At 28.9% G+C, this 16956-nt stretch overlaps 2 protein-coding genes across 7 annotated transcripts; one reads left to right on the top strand and one right to left on the bottom strand.

Annotated features, from left to right (window-relative positions):
• Positions 1 to 115: 115 nt before the first annotated feature.
• Positions 116 to 7778, bottom strand: LOC130672922 (putative uncharacterized protein DDB_G0282133). Of its 4 annotated transcripts, none has more exons than XM_057477720.1 (4): positions 7695 to 7762; positions 6715 to 6984; positions 4451 to 4656; positions 117 to 4204 (listed from the first exon to the last, which is right to left on the bottom strand). In XM_057477720.1, the coding sequence occupies exons 3-4, from the start codon at positions 4591 to 4593 to the stop codon at positions 1303 to 1305; spliced, it is 3045 nt and encodes a 1014-aa protein (XP_057333703.1). In that variant the 5' UTR covers positions 4594 to 4656; positions 6715 to 6984; positions 7695 to 7762; the 3' UTR covers positions 117 to 1302. The 4 variants fall into 4 exon arrangements, with proteins under 4 accessions (XP_057333704.1, XP_057333703.1, XP_057333701.1 ...); XM_057477718.1 differs by having other exon boundaries at positions 7548 to 7748; XM_057477721.1 differs by lacking the exon at positions 6715 to 6984 and having other exon boundaries at positions 116 to 4204; positions 7695 to 7778.
• A 342-nt stretch (positions 7779 to 8120) lies between these two features.
• LOC130673633 (striatin-3) lies at positions 8121 to 15491 on the top strand. Of its 3 annotated transcripts, XM_057478729.1 has the most exons (11): positions 8121 to 8184; positions 8318 to 8890; positions 9850 to 9953; positions 10284 to 10463; positions 11384 to 11570; positions 11721 to 11738; positions 11995 to 12289; positions 12366 to 12463; positions 12522 to 13038; positions 13110 to 13421; positions 13626 to 15491. In XM_057478729.1, the coding sequence occupies exons 2-11, from the start codon at positions 8618 to 8620 to the stop codon at positions 13793 to 13795; spliced, it is 2154 nt and encodes a 717-aa protein (XP_057334712.1). In that variant the 5' UTR covers positions 8121 to 8184; positions 8318 to 8617; the 3' UTR covers positions 13796 to 15491. The 3 variants fall into 3 exon arrangements, with proteins under 3 accessions (XP_057334712.1, XP_057334714.1, XP_057334713.1); XM_057478731.1 differs by lacking the exon at positions 11721 to 11738 and having other exon boundaries at positions 8148 to 8890; XM_057478730.1 differs by lacking the exon at positions 11721 to 11738 and having other exon boundaries at positions 8149 to 8890; positions 11384 to 11576.
• Positions 15492 to 16956: the final 1465 nt, after the last annotated feature.

Below are 16956 nucleotides of genomic sequence, written 5' to 3'. Positions count from 1 at the left end.
ACTTTTATATTTCGAGTTGTAATTTTTATCAGTTATTAATAATAATAATAATTAAATATTAAGAGTCTGTATATCAATAAAATTTTTATCTATTTTCAGTGTCAAATATTTTTCTAGTACTTCAGTAAATAAAATCCGTAGGATTGTGGCCTCTAAAAAAAAAGGCAGTAAATAAAAACTACGTGTTTTTTTTAACAATTTAAAGGAAACATTAAACTTACAATGACTTTTTTCTTACATTAAATTAGCATATGAATAGAAACTTAAAAGAAATTCCTGATTTTTTACACCCGAAAATCGGCCGTCATATTCTATTTTTAAAAAAATTAAACTTACATACAAATAATTATAATTAAAATAATTATACTTGACATCTTATTTTTTTTTCATTTTTATTCGCAATTTCTAATAATATATACACTTCGAACTTACGTAATTTAACTAAAACATATTAATTATATTTAATATCCATACGTTTCAAATTTAACCGCCTTTTTAATAATCAATTTTTTTAGTTTTTTTATACATTCATCAAAATAAAAAATAATTATTGCTATTAAATCAGTGATCATCCAAAAATAGCAGCTGACTCGATTATATACAATACAATACTTGACCCTCATGCTTGTTTGTTCATATTTGTTACGCTGAATAATTGCGAGTACATATTTTTATAATATTAGGGCATACATATATTTCTATATACAGTTTATCTTAACTGATATATATATTTATGTAATAGAAATAATAATCACGCTGACACATTTTCACTTTTTTTTTTATCACTAAAAAAATAACAATTTCATTAAAATCATTAACTCATTCGACTTTTATTTTTCATTGAAAAAAAAAATAATAATAATAATTATAATTATAATTAACATTCAAGCCTGTACTGAATAATGATAATGCAATGACTGAAAAAATATAAAAGATTTTTTATTTACCAACAAGTAAATACGCCAAGTTCTGTCATTACACTAGAGAAAATAATGAGTAAATATAATTTTTTATCGACAACTTTAAATCTTCAAGCTCTCGGATGTTCAATTTTCTTAATTAATGATAATTAACATGCCATTGTAATTTTTCCTACATATATTTACACTTACGCCTACGAATTACATTAATAAATTAAATGTAATCAACTAAAGTCTCTCGGAACTCTTAGAAAAAAAAAATTTTTTTGTTATTATTAACTATAAAAAAAAAATTAATTAAAAGAATAAAAAAGTATTAAGTATTGGCATAGTTAATTATAAACTAAAATAAGATAATAAATAATAAAATATTTAATTTAATTTACGCGAGTTTCATATAAATCGTACGGTCACGAACTTTGCAATTTCTCAATTCTCTTAACGCCCGTTGTGCTTCACTAGGTGAGGAGAAAGCAACTCTGGCATCGCCGGTCGGCATGCCGCGTTCGTTGTAACGTCTGATGACGTGCTCACGTTTTATGTCAAAGTCACCGAAGAATTCAATTATTTCGTTGATGTCTGCTTTGAAAGGGACGTTTTCCAGTGATAGAACACAGCCGGGTTTCCCGAAACCCTCGACGTAGTCTAGAGACGGAGGTAATCTGCTGGGATTATTCCCGGGACCGGTGCCGGAACCCAGTGGACGTAGAGGTAAATTTATCATACCTGGTGGGGGTGGTGGCGGAGGCGGCATTCCCCTCATGGGTCCATATCCGCCTCCACTACTACTACTGTTATTATTATTATTTGAATTAAATCGCGGGGAGTGATAATTAGACATTTGGTGCCCCGGCATTCGTGAACGCGAGTCGTGTAAATTATATGAGAAATTTGACTGCTGTTGGGGATCCATCCACTGTCCTGATGCTCCAGAAGAATCGGGGTTACCCAAAGTGTCCAGCATTTTGTGACGCGATACCAATTCAACAGTAGGGAAATTTTTACCCAACGGTAAACCATTTTTAGCGAGGGCGCGTATCGCTTCTTCGGGTGCGTCAAATTCACAGAAACATTCGCCCATTGGTGTCCCGTGTTTGTTAATCATCATGTGAATTCTGCGCGGCACAATACCAATGTCTGAGAAAAAGTCAAGTATGTCACGATCTGCCGTTTGAAATGGCAGCCCTCTTATTATAATACAGTCTGGTGTATTACCATTACCATTATCATTATTATTATTACCATTATTACTAGCAACTCCACCGCCTAAAGTTTCTTGTTCGTGAATTCTCTTTGCCTTTGAAAATTTGTCTTCTGAAATACTAACAGCAGTGATGGGAATCGGCCCGATTTTAAGGGACGCAGCTAATGATGCCTTGGCATCTTCAATTTTAGCGAACTGTACAAACGCTCCGTGCTGATTTGAGTCTTTTTTCGATGACGAGGATGATGATGGTGATAATGATGACAATAACGAGGGTGACGATGTGATAAACAGATCATTTATCTTCCAATCTTGAAACATTTTAGCGATGTCCATTTCTTTAGCAAAAGACGGCAGGTCGTTTATAAAAATACACGATGAATTGAGAGTGTCTGTTGATAAGTCATCGATACTATTACTATTATTACTATTATCACGGTCAGGATTATAAGAGTCAATCGCCTTATCAAATATACTCTCGTCAAGGGGAAATACTTCGACTTCAGAACCTCTTATGAACCGGGTCGTGCTCATTGCCAATTCTTTGCCATCCGGTTTGCTAAATTTAATGTACGCGATACCTACACGGTTACCATGAGTGTCATTTATCAGTTTGAGTCCATCTTTTCTAATGAACATGCCCTGAAACGCATGACGTATGTCGCTGTACGACGCATTCAAAGGCATATTTCGTACTTCAACGCAATTACCTTTGCTGTCATTACTAGTACTATTGGTATTGGCATTTGAATTATTATTATATCTTGGGTTATTATTATTATTATTATTGTTATTATTACTATTAGCAGATTTCGAACGATCTAAATTGTTGTAAGAGTCGTAGTGACCAACAGAATTGCCGATTGATGATGCAGATGATTGAAAAGCGTGGGGATTGCGTCGTCCGTCGAGCTCTTGCATTTTACTCATCAGGGAATGATTATTGTTCCTAAGATTAGGTCTAAAATTACTATTACTACTGTTACTATTATTGTTATAATTATTATTATTATAATTATTACTGTCGGATCCAAAATTACCACCAGTGGGACGTGTGGGGAATCTCAAGTCATTCAAACGTGGGGGCTGGTCATTATTACCCCCACCGGTGGTGTTACCTGGCCAAGAATTCCTATCACGACTTAGAGGACCAGGTCCAAGGTTGGGGTTATTCAAACCAGGCATATTAATATTATTGATACCGTGAGGTTGAATACCGTTATTTAAACCGGGAAATTGAGGTGGTAAGAGAGGTGGTGGGCATAGAACTGGGCTATTGAATCCTAGTCCTCGAGACTCGGGATCTTGATGAGGAAGTGCTGCAATACCAGCACCAAGTATACCTGGTGCGATCATCATTGCCTGCATTTGTGTCTGAGGCGGGACTTCCCAGATACCATTTTCGATATTCGAAGGTCTTTTAGTGTTTAGATTTTTCAAGGATGGAATAACTTTGTCTTTTGGAAATTGACCGACACACACGACGTCACTGTTATCATCATTATTTTCCTGCTGTGAATCTTTATTGCGTCGATCACTACCAAAACTACGCTTGCTGTCGCGATCACGTGACCTGGTGCGATCCCGTGAACGTGAGTGATCTCTGCGGCGCCTGCTGCCGCGATCACGTCGGTCACGATCGCGGTCACGTGAACGAGAGCGATCGCGACGACGACGGTCCCGCGTGCGATCTCGTCCGCGATCACGATCGCGTGACCGGGAGCGGTCACGTGACCTCGAACGATCGCGTCTATCCCTTCTATCTTTATTTGACGACTCACTGTCATTAGTATCACGGTCTTTTTTAACTTCCAAAGGAGATGATAGTATCTGCTGCTGCTGCTGCTGTTGCTGCTGATGATGAAGATGCTGCTGCTGCTGCTGATTCAAACCAGCGACTCCCTGTCCCGGTCCAACGGCTACTGGATTCTGCATAAATGACTGCAGCGACAATGTTTGCTGTCGTGCTGTCTCGATAACTTTTTGCATTTCCGTACGAGAACTTAATAATAATTTAATCTTCATCTCTTTAATCTTTCCCCCATCGTTCATCATCGCCTGACGTGCATCTTCATCAGTGCTATATATTAGAGAAAAAATAAAATAGACCACGATGCAGTAAACTTACTAATATCCTTACTTATATTTATAACTAATATTAAGATAATTTAAAACAAAACATCTCCAGTTTTATAATTGCAATTATTACTGATACTTAATTAATTAATTAATTAATGTTTTTTTTTTAAATGATAAATAGCAGCAGGATTTAATAAAATAATTGTGTGGATTGATGAGAGAGAGAGAGAAGACAAAACAACTTTACCTGAAAGCTATAAAAGCATCGCCTAATTCGCCGCCGACAATGTGAACGCCGCCTTCTGGAATGCTCAGCCCGCGGAAGAATTGACGAATGTCCAGTGCATTCGCAGACCACGCCAGATTTTGAAGTCTGATAATAACGCTCATTTTTTTCAGTTGATGTGTGACAAATTATAGATACACACGCATATACACACGACAATTTGATATCTGGAACCGAAGGGAAGTCAAGACGAGTTAATTAATAATTAGGGTTTCACCTACATGTTAAAATCTTTGTTTACTTTTTTTATTTCATCATTTCTCTGATATACTGTTGAAATGCTTTCAAGATAAAATTTTTAATTATTATTGTTATTATTATTTTATCGCTAATTATTTTCTTCTTAAACTAGATTAGAAAAAAAAGATGCCTGTGAAGATCAATAATCATATCTATCATACGTAAAAAAATCCTTATAAATTATTTTGCGTGGAGAATAACTCAGCAGAAAAAAAATAATTATCCCAGCAGCAAGATCACCAGCTATCGAGAAATCATAAAAAGATTTCAGTCAACAAATATGTCATTCATATATTTTTTATGACTTTTGAGTTAAAAAAAATGAGACGACCAGAGAGCAAGAGAACTCAGTTGCAGTTTTCACTTACAAATTGCTTTAGTACTCAGTCTTAATTTTAAAAACCCAGTGTAAAAGTTTTTATAAAAATTATCAGTATTAAAAAATCCGGCAGTAAATTTGTCAGTTTCTATAATTAAAATAAATTATCAGGTGTAATAAATGGTTTTATAATAGCGAATGATAAAGATTATTCTTTGAGTCCAGACAGGCACGATGATTCTGCTCCGATGACTTACTGCTCCATAAAATACCACGACTGCTATACAATAAGTCCAATTTGATTAACCAAAGTATCACATTAATAACGATCGTCTCAGAACGATAGGATTTAAATGCTGATTAGATAAGAGCTTTCATTATTTATATATAATATATATTCATACTTATTCCATAATTAATTTTTATCTCACTCCAATCTTTCATTCAAATTTTTTCACATATTTTAAATATGTAAATTGAGGTCTTTGTAAAAATAAATTTAAAAAGTTGCCACCTTTTTTTTGAATTAAAAGCATAAATTTTGTGACTTCAAATAATTTCTGTTAAATAAATAGTGGAGTAGAAAAAAAATCTACACTCCCACTATATTTAACTGTAGAATAAAATGTAATTTTCAAATTAAACTTTCGTAGAAGCCCTAAATAATAAAGTAAAATATGTCATGATCATTGCGACCATTTATTGCGAAATTTAAATTAAATTGATAATTAAATGAATGTTTATTTAAAATATTATTTATTGCGTAAGACAATAGAAGTTACGTTTATGCGCATGTGTGAGGCTGAGAAAATATGGCGAGTTCTCTTAAATAAATTTATCTTTTATTGAACAGCTAGTTATATATATTTATATTTAAATAGTATCACTTTAAATGTACTTGTCAATGTAATTAATAAGTTAATACAAGTGTTTAACTTAAAACCACAGTAATAAATTAATGGGTTTTTTAAACCAAGATAAAGTTATTGTTTTTTTTTTCGAGACCAGATTATTTTATTTGTACTCTAATATATCAGTATTGAAGGAAATAATTTTTTAAAAATTATTATTTCAAATACTGTTATCAGATTTTATGTTTGACGTTTAGTAAAATAAATTAGAAGTTAGCGCACATTTGGCGATAGATAAAATATTTGAAAAAAAAATTTTAGACAGAATTTTTTTAGTTTTCAGTCTATTAAAATTTAAATAATTGATCAAAGAGTTGATCAATAAACCTTTCAAATCGAATTAGCTGAGGATTAAATTGCCAGCCTTAATATACTAGATGATTTATTTAAATCTTTTAGCGGGAGATTTAAATTTATTATTAATTATCTGAGTATTTTAAGCTTCAGAATAAATACTGATATTTATTGCATGATAAATAAATTTAAAGTTAAGATTCAAAATTATTGGAGTATTTTAATCAGTTTTTTTTTTTTTTTGATTACTTACCTCTGGTATATTAAAAAATAAAAAAATAAGAGAAAAACCTCAAACTGCAGTTTTAAATAAATGTGATGTTAAACAAGAGAAAAACAAAAGGCAGCATTTAGTTAAAAAAAAAATAAAATAAAAAAAAAGTGTGAAATATCTTTCCAATAAAATGAACTTAAAATGAAAAGTTGTATTTTTTTTATTACATTAGTTTGAATCGAATTACCTTAACAGGAACTTGATCGAAAATATCTGGACTCTTGTTAACGGCGTGTAGTTTAAAATATACCGTCTTATAATTATTTTCGTAGGGTTTATTTTGTTTAAAAATCAGATGTTACGAATAAAAAAAAACTTTATCGGTTTATATATTTACGTTGGTTGATTAAAATAAAATCTTGGTTATATCACTGATGATTCGTCGACTCGATCAGCTTTAGATTCAATCATCTTATCAGTTATCACCTAATACACATCCACGAGCATCTTAATTATCCTGCAACACAGATCATTTTCTTTTTTTTTCGGCTGCTTGATTTTTTCTGATGAACTCTCAATTTAATTACGCATTCAATTTGTTTTGTTTTTTTTTTCTTTTCAATTTTTTTTTATTTTAACACCAATTTTTAAAATTAATTACATCCCCTCCCTTTTTTTCACACACACATACACACATATATTTATTACAAATATATACATACACATATATATTTATAATAAATCAGGACAATAAAAATAGATAAAAAAATTACTCATATATTTTAGTCGCCATTTAAAATGGAGGTTAGAAAAAAAAATTGAAAAATAAAAAACTAATTAAAAAAATATATATATATATAAGATGATTTTATTAATGAAATTATTTATTGTCGACTATTTAAATATGAGTAGTCCGCCATTACCAGAAATAATATCAACGTATATTTTTATATATCTATGAGTAGATAATATATATGTATATAATGTAGGTGTTATCGAACAAGAAAGATGTAGATATAGATATAATATAGCAATGAAAAATTACTATATTGGATTTCCCTTAAAAAATAATAAACTCACCAAAAAAAATACTACAAATGACGATGTTTATTAATTATTATTTAAATTTATTCACACGTGCATACTATAAATTAAATAATCGTCTATTTGATAGTAAAAACGACGCTGTATTATTGTTATACTAATTATAAATGTTTGTTGCCTCACCATGAACATGAACACACGAACGAAAATGTCGATGGTACAAAATGGTCGGAGATGCGCGTCAGTTATTTACGCAGCTATCGATACGCTCCTATCGATTTTCAATTTCAGCGCCATTTTCACCGAAGTTCAAACTGGCGGTAAAATTCAAATTTCGCTGAGTGGAGACTGAATATTAATTCAAATATTTAGTGCGGCTGTAATTAAATTTGAAAATATGAATATATATGTATATATATTTATGAGTAATGAGTAATTTTGAATATTCAGTTGCAGTTTGTGTAATTAAGGAAACTTAAAAATGATTTACAAAAAACTGCACAGGGTTGAAACGTCATGACGCGATTGGTCGGCGTTTAATTAAACGTCCAATCACTGGTGATATTTATTGTGGTATATTTTTATATGAAAGTAAATCCTGAGAACCCGGTGTTAATATTCGTAATTCGCGATCCGCGATTGAAGATTGAAGATTGAATTTATCGGGCTTTAAGTGAGTAAAAAATATATGAGTATCAAAAATCTTGGACTTGTATTGATATAAATATATTATTTATTAATTAGTTTATTTATTTTAAATTTAAACGGCTCAAGTTTTCCATTTATTTTGATGTTTTTAACTAAAGAAAGAGTGTTGTTTCCTGTGGACAATAAACCTTTGAAGCATCTTTAAATATCTTGAGTTGATACAGACCCAGCATAGAGTTGGGGAGGAAGAAGGAGCGAGAAAGTGATAGAGGAGAAAAGGAAAAGAAGAAGACGAAGCAGAAGAAGAAGAAGAGGGAGTGAGATAAAAAGTGAAGTGGTGTTTGTGTCTCGCTCTTGCATCGACAACACACTGAGAGTTAGTGTGATGGTGTTTGTTGGTGTCGTCTGTTAGTGAGGGTAAAAAGGCACAGTTGCTGTAATGGCCGCCGTGTCATGAAATGAAGGTGCCCAGCCAGTGTTGCGGTCCCATAATGGAGGATAACTCCAGTTCAACTTCACAAAATCATAATGGACCATTGTCGTCAGCTGGTGTTAATGTATCAGCATCAAATGACAAACATCAAAATAGTGATAATCCTAGTGGTAATGGTAATAATAAAGATCAACGACCACAATACTCAATGCCTGGAATTTTACACTTCATACAGCACGAGTGGGCTCGTTTTGAGCTTGACAGATCCCAGTGGGAATTAGACAGAGCTGAATTTCAGGTAATAAAAGTTTATTTTATATTCCTTCTCATTAACACACTTAATTAATTCATTGATTGTTAATTATACATTTTTTTTAAAACTAGTTTTTTTATTTTTAATATTTTTTAATTGTCATCTGACATATTAATTACGAGTCATTATTATTATTAATTTTATCTAGAGTTTTGAGTTGGAAAAGTAGATTTATGTATGTGTGTGAATGTAGCAGACGAGACAATTTTGAAATTTGAAACAAATAAATAAATTAATTAAAATAATGACATTAAAAAAAATGCGCGTATTTTTAATTTATCTAAATACGCATTTTTAAATTTTTACTCCTCAGAATTTATTTATTTATTCAAAAATTTAAAAATTCCTATTGTCAGTTACATTCACACTCGTGATTTATGTTCTATTTGTTGATAATTAAAATAAATTTGAATTAGAAAATGAATATAAAAAATTTCTACTGAAATTTATTGCATGGAAAATGGAGTAAAAGTTGTAATTGCTTATTTAATTTATGTTAAATAAATTATATTTATGTTTAGTGATAATGGAGTGTGAAGTTTTATATTAAATCTAATTAAATACGTTTATATCTACGCTTATTTATTCCAGAGTTTATTGCAATAACACAAATGACAGTGGAAATAATAAAATGTATTATTTTTAAATTGATAAGATCTGCGAAATTTATTTCTAGTAATTGCAGAAAATTAATGATACTGTAATTAGCAGGTACTCGTTAATTATTTTATTAAAAAACTGATATAAATTTTTTTTAAATTTGTCAAGAAATATAAAAATTTTTTGCGCGTATTTTAAAATGAGTAATTTTTAAAACTGCGAAATTTTAAAACGTCAGCTACTTTCAGTATCATAAATTACAATGATATAATTTATCATTGTTTTGGATTTTATAAAATGATATATATATTTTTTTTGACTTATTTTTATTTATTTACTTGTAGGCTAGAATAGCTTTTTTACAAGGAGAGAGAAAAGCTCAAGAGAATTTGAAAAATGATTTGGTCAGAAGGATAAAAATGCTCGAGTATGCTCTCAAACAAGAAAGGTATTAATTTTTTATTTATCTAATTACTATTAATAAGTACTTCAAGTAATTAAATAGAAAAAAAAATTATTGGAACTAATGGCAATTAAAAAATTATTGACGTTTTAAATAAAACTTGTAGTTGATTAAAAAAATTTACCAGACATCCAACAATTTTTGTTTCTAAATAAAAAAATTGATTCAAAAACTCGCGCATATTTTAAAATAATTTTTTTAATGATAAATAACTCGATTGTAAAAAGAAAATAAATGTCGGATGTCTGTCGTGTTTAGTATCATTGTATTGTACTGTAGTATATTATTATTATTGTTATATTTATTATTACTAAGGGCAAAATATCATGTATTGAAATATGGAACGGATATCGGAATCGAGGGGGATGGAAAGCCACCTCTTTACGAAGAGAGTACTACAGGTGATGGATCTGAAGGTGGTGGTGCTGATGACGAGGCAATCTTTTCATCCGTCAGTAATATATCATGGCGACAAGGACGTCAGTTATTACGAGAGTAAGATAATAATTAATCTTAACTACAACTATATCTAACACTAAACAATTAATCATAATAACAGTACTTATAACAATAAGCGCTTAGGATAAATACTTTTATTTATTTACTTTTTACAGGAAACCTTAAAAGCTTTTATCTCATTTTTTTATTTGATTTGAAATGTACTTTTTTTTAATAGCTTAAATCTTTTTAAATAAGTATTAGAAGTAAAGACGCTAATTTAATAAGTCATAGTTTTTTATAAATAATTTATTCAAAATTATTGATTTCTCTATCGATTCCGCGCGTTTTCATCCCCCCACAAAATATCCCCGACAAAACATCTCCGGACATAATATCCCTGACAAAATATCCTATCAGCAAAATTTATCTTTTTTATTTAAATGTTTTATTTGTACTGTTCACAACTAATTTGGGTGTTTGTTTTTCAGGGAAATTGTGATAATTTATAAATAAAAAGTAACTGCCTATTTAGAGTGCTAGTTTTCCAGGAAAATTGTGAAAATTATATCGAAAGATATTTTGTCGGGGGATGAAAACGCGCATTACCTCTCTATCAATGAAAATTAAATTATTTAAAAAACTTTTTTTTTCTATAAAGAAGAGACTCAGTACCCGATCAAGGAACTAGTACCCGATCACTCATGTATTTATATATCTGTATTTACTAAATTTTACTAAATATATCCATACAAATACATGAAGTGATCGGGTACTAGTTCCCTGGTCGGGTACTAGGTCTTTTACTTTACGCGGAAAAAAAAATGAACTATAAAAAAATTAAGTACAAAGTAATTAGTAATGGATACGGTTTAAAATAAAAAATATAATTATTTGTACTTAGTGATAATTAGTTGTGATTTTATAAATTTATAATAAAATAAATTAAGTAAAATAATATAATTTTGATAATGTAGATATTTACAAGAAATCGGATATACTGACACAATTATTGATGTAAGATCAAACCGAGTACGTTCATTACTCGGCTTAAATAATAATGCTGATACCGAAGAGATTCATACACCGGCTATAAATGGTATTAATGAAACGGCAACAAAACGTGTGCGGACTAACTACAAACGCAATACCCCAGCTAAAAAGGTAGAGGTAAATAACAGAACTAGAAAATTTTTTTATTTATTTATTTATATACTTATTATTAATTATTTTATTTTACTTTTATTTTATTTTATAAAATTCCTACGTCACATATTTTTATTTAATAAATGTTATCTTCTACATCTTACATAGTTACACATTTGTGAGGAAGTAGGTATAGTATGACGACCGCGGGAATTTCAAAATGTCAGTAGTTGAAAATTTAAGTAAAAAAAAAACATTACACGTTAGTTAAAAAAAAAATAGTAACAAACGTAGATCACCTGACACTTGATATAAACAAAGTCACGATGCACATGCGATTATTTAAACGTAGCCCGTACTGTGCTTTTTTTATTTTTTATTTTATTTTATAAATTAATTATTAATAATAATAATTAATTGTTATGTATAATAATTATTTTAGCAACAGCCATCATCACTCACGGAAGCAATAATATTCGACACAGAAGCATCCGTGATGGCTAATTTTGAATTTCTCGCTCACACTGATATCGATATGGAGGAAGAGGACGTCGAGAATGAAGATGAGTTGTATGATCAGGATGTTAAGAAACAGAAGCAGAACAAGGAGACGATAATGCTGGTCGAGGATGTCGATGTCGAAGCTGAAGAAGTATTCAATGAACTTAATCTTCTTACTGAAACAGAAGATCAGTTGGCCTCTAAATCAGCTATAAAATTTCATCCTGATTATATCGGTTGGTTAATTAATTAATTAATTAATTAATCAATTAATTAATTATTTGTGGTCATTAAAATAAATTTATTTTTTAGCTCCGCCATCAGAGCGAGAGGAGCGTCTTTCAGCAATTGAAAGGCTTGGAGATTTAGCCCAATTGACTGTTAATAATGACGCTGAAATATCATACAATGTACGTAATTACTTGACAATTAATCAATTGTAAAGTTCACCAATAAATTAATTTACAGATGTCAGCACCACCAAGAGAAATATTTAGAAAAACATGGAACGCGAAGAACATTTTACGTTCTCACTTTGATTGCGTAAGATCACTCGTCTTCCACCCAACAGATCCAGTGCTGATAACAGCAAGTGATGACCACACTCTCAAGCTGTGGAATTTACAAAAAACAGTACCAGCTAAGAAGTCGGCGTCTCTTGATGTCGAGCCACTTTACACATTTAGATCACACACTGGACCAGTCCTGTGTTTGGCGATGTGCAAAACCGGTAATCGCTGTTACAGCGGTGGATTAGACAGTATGATACACTGTTGGTCAGTACCCTCGGGAAATATCGATCCCTATGATTCATATGAACCGGGTGTTCTTAGTCAAACGTTAACTGGACACACTGACGCTGTTTGGGGACTGAGTATGTTTCATCCCCGGTCACAGCTGCTGTCTGTAAGTGCTGATGGTACTGTCAAGCTTTGGAATCCACAGAGCACAGTACCTCTGCTTAATACGTACACTTCTGAACAAGGTATTATTAATTGTTTAATATTTTATTTATCAGTTAATTAATAAATTATAAAATTAATTATTTATGTACAGATGGCATTCCAACATCTGTTGATTTTGTTCGAGACGAATCACACAAAATAGTCGTAGCTTATGAAGCTGCTTGTCTTATATTCGACGCTGAAACAGGCGCCGTCGTATCACGACTTGAGGGCAATGGTACTAGAGGCATTAATCGTGTTGTTGCACATCCGCTCCAATCGTTAATTGTTGCTGCTCATGAAGACAGACACATTAGATTTTATGACCATCGTACTGCTTCACTTGCACACGCTATGGTCGCGCATTTGGACGCCGTCACTAGTCTCGCTGTGGATCCCCATGGACTTTATTTACTATCTGGCAGTAAGTTCATATTTTTTATCTCTCGTATTAAAGTAACCACTGATTTATTAAACTCACTCTGACTCCTTCCACTTGATTGACATTTTCAAAATTAATTTTAAACGAACTTTCATTGGATTAAATTTTAAAATATTAATCACTGACCCAATTTAAAGATAAAATCGATTTCTCGGGACAAAATATTTAAAATGATTTTTTTTTAAGGTCATGATTGCAGTATAAGATTATGGAATATTGATAACAAGACTTGCGTACAAGAAATAACAGCACATCGTAAAAAATTCGACGAAAGTATTCTAGATGTTGCGTTTCATCCATCGTTACCGTTCATCGCGAGCGCCGGAGCTGATGCACTTGCCAAGGTATTCGCGTAAGTGATATTTAAAAAGAAAAATGGAAAATAAAAATTTTAATAATAATAATAATCACAATAAGTCAAGAAAAAATATTAAAAAAACGTTTTCAACTACGAGTCTTTGTTAAAATTAGTTAATAAATCATGTGAAGCGGTTTTTGTACTCATGTTCTATGTTATTATTTTTTTTAGATAGTTTTTATTTGTATGTACTCCACTTCCAAACTATGTTTTGAATGTTTTAATGATCTATCTCCATTGATAATTAGTTGTGAGCCGTAGTTAAGTATATCAAAGAAAAAAAAAAAATTAAAAAATTAAAAAAAAATTCAACATATTAAAAAATACTCATATTATATAAATATATAAATATTATACATTGATAGAGATGAAAAGCAAATAAATGATGATTTTTAATAATAATAATATTAATTATTATTATTACTAATGAAAAAAAAAGTTATTAATTAATAAAAAGTAAATATAAAGTTAATGGAAAATCCAATAGATAAAAATATGAAACCTTGTAATAATATACTATTTGAATAACTTATAATTTTTATTAAATGTGCAAATGCTGTTTGTTGAACTGTCACTAAGTAGACGTATAATCCTGTCGGCAGCGTGGAAAAATTTAAAATTTTAAATCAACTAAATAATTGATTAATTCATTAAATGCGTATAAGTATAATTAAATTATTGTAGGGCGTATACATTTTTTTGAGGAGGTTCGTTAGTTCATATATAAATATATACATTTTTTTTTCAATTTATCTAATAAATTTAAAAGTAATCAATTTTTTTTTTAATTTTTAATGATTTGGTTTGACTAAAAATTAAAAATTTTTTATTTCAACAAAAACATATTTATTTATATTAATTATCAACGTTTAGTTTAATTAATGACTTAAAATTTAAATATAATGAAAATAATATAAAATAATAAAATTAAGATGAAATATTAAATAAATTAAAAGAATGTTAACAATAAAATTAATTTATAATTTTTTTACCGATTTAATAATTTGTATAATTTATATATATAATTAACTAATTAAATGATAAATAACACTAATGATAATTATTATTAAAAGTAATAAATAAAATACCAAAATCTATAATAAAATTTTTAACTAACGATTCTCCTGCATTACAAAAAAGTGGACAAGATTTTAAAAACAAATGGAGATGAGAGTAATAATAAATAATTAATTAATGATTTAATTTTTTAATTGATTGATAATTTAAATGAAAAATAAATATGTTAAGTCCATAATGCACACTGCCGCAGTAGCATAATATTTATCTTTATGTTAATTATTTATTACCACCACAGTTACTGTTGCACAGCCACTGAAAAATTAGAGTATCATTAATTGAAAAAAGGAATGAAACAATTAAAAGGTCCAGCGATTAAGGGTCGAGTTAAAAATAAAATGTTATAATTAGTCTCCCATTACACGACTTTGCTGACTCCTGTAATACTCGAGGTACAGCGTAATAGAAATTATAATTACAATTAAAATAATTGATAATAATTATAATAATAATAATATTAATATTAATAATAAAGTAATAATGCGTAAGATTATAAAAAATATTAGACATAATAATTAATAACAATAAATTATAATTGTGTGTTTCACTGTAATATATTGTATTTAAAAATAGACAAAAAGACGTGTAACTCATAATGCAACTTTTTGTTTTAACGAGCTCTCTCTTGTTTTTTTTTATTTTATTATTTGTAGCAGTAGTTATTATTTCTTTTTTATTGTTTTCTATTCTATACTCGTTTAGGTTTAAGTATAAATAAATAATTAATTTAAATTAATGAACAAAAGCTATTTTAATGCATGGGCTTTATCTTAGACTATAAACTTGCACAATTAAATTATATATTAATAATTAGTTGATTAATTAATTAATTAATCATTTACTTTACTGTATACGTTCATGATAAAAAATACATTGAGCTAGAAATTTTTTTATATAATTTTTTATCTTTCAATTTATTATGCCAATTATGAATTTTTATAGACAACGGGTTTGATAATTTACTAGATATTTTGGGCGGGAGAAATTTAATTATTAGATTCATTTTTTTGTAGATTTTTGATGATCCTGAAATTGGCAGGCAATTTACAATTTTTGAATTTTTTTTTTCTACTAATTGATTACGAAAAAAAAAAAAAAAATGCACGTGTAGAAAATTAAAAAATCTATAAGCGCAATTGTTTGAAATATTTTTTTTTTTATAATTTGTCGTTTTTTAAAAATTTAAAAATTAGTAGACGTCCGCCAAATTCAGTATCATGATTTTTGAATGAGTGTGAATGTTGCAGACATGACAGATTTTAAATTATAAATAAATAGAGTAAATAATAAAAAAAATAATATTTGAAAAAATGCACTTATTAATTTTTTAATTTTTTAAATGCGCATTTTTTTAAAATTTTGTTTTAATTATTTACTCTATTAGTTAATAATTTTAAATTTCATGTCTCTACATTCACACTCATGATTTTTATGATACTGAAGTTAGCTGAGGTCTAATGATTTTGTTATTTTTTTTAAACGATAAATTATAAAAAAAAAAATTTGAAAAAATTGCACCTGCAGTTTTTAAAATTTTCTACATGTGCATATTTTCAGTTTTTATTTTTTCGTAATTGATTCGTTGAAAAAAAATACGAAAATTGTATTCTCTGTTGACTTCAGGATCATTGATTTTTGATAGATGATTTAAAAAATAATTTTAGAAATTTATTTTTGCAGGAATTTTAATAAAACTTTGGTAGTTAGTCTGGGTTTGAGATAAAAATAATTTATATACATTTAATATATGGTATTAAAATTAATTTTATACATTTTTAAACTTAACATTTTAAATACTTTTATAAATTTATTATAATAATAAATTAATTATTATTTTTATTAATATAAACTTTTATATATCTAGCACTTAATTTTACTTTCATTAATTAAACCAGTTTACAAAAATTTTGAGGTTAGATTTGAATTATAGATCTACAAGATTATTTTTTTTATTTTTTATGATTAATTTATTCAAAATAATTCATTATTTTTTTTAAATTACAGCAGTTACTTATTTTTTAATTAAATTGTTTTAAAATTAAGGAATTAAAATTAAAAAATTTAATTTTTACCCGCCAAAAG

The sequence above is a fragment of the Microplitis mediator genome, chromosome 8 (genome assembly GCF_029852145.1).
Source record: "Microplitis mediator isolate UGA2020A chromosome 8, iyMicMedi2.1, whole genome shotgun sequence".
NCBI lineage: Eukaryota > Metazoa > Arthropoda > Insecta > Hymenoptera > Braconidae > Microplitis > Microplitis mediator.
This window is presented reverse-complemented; position numbering and strand designations above follow the sequence as displayed.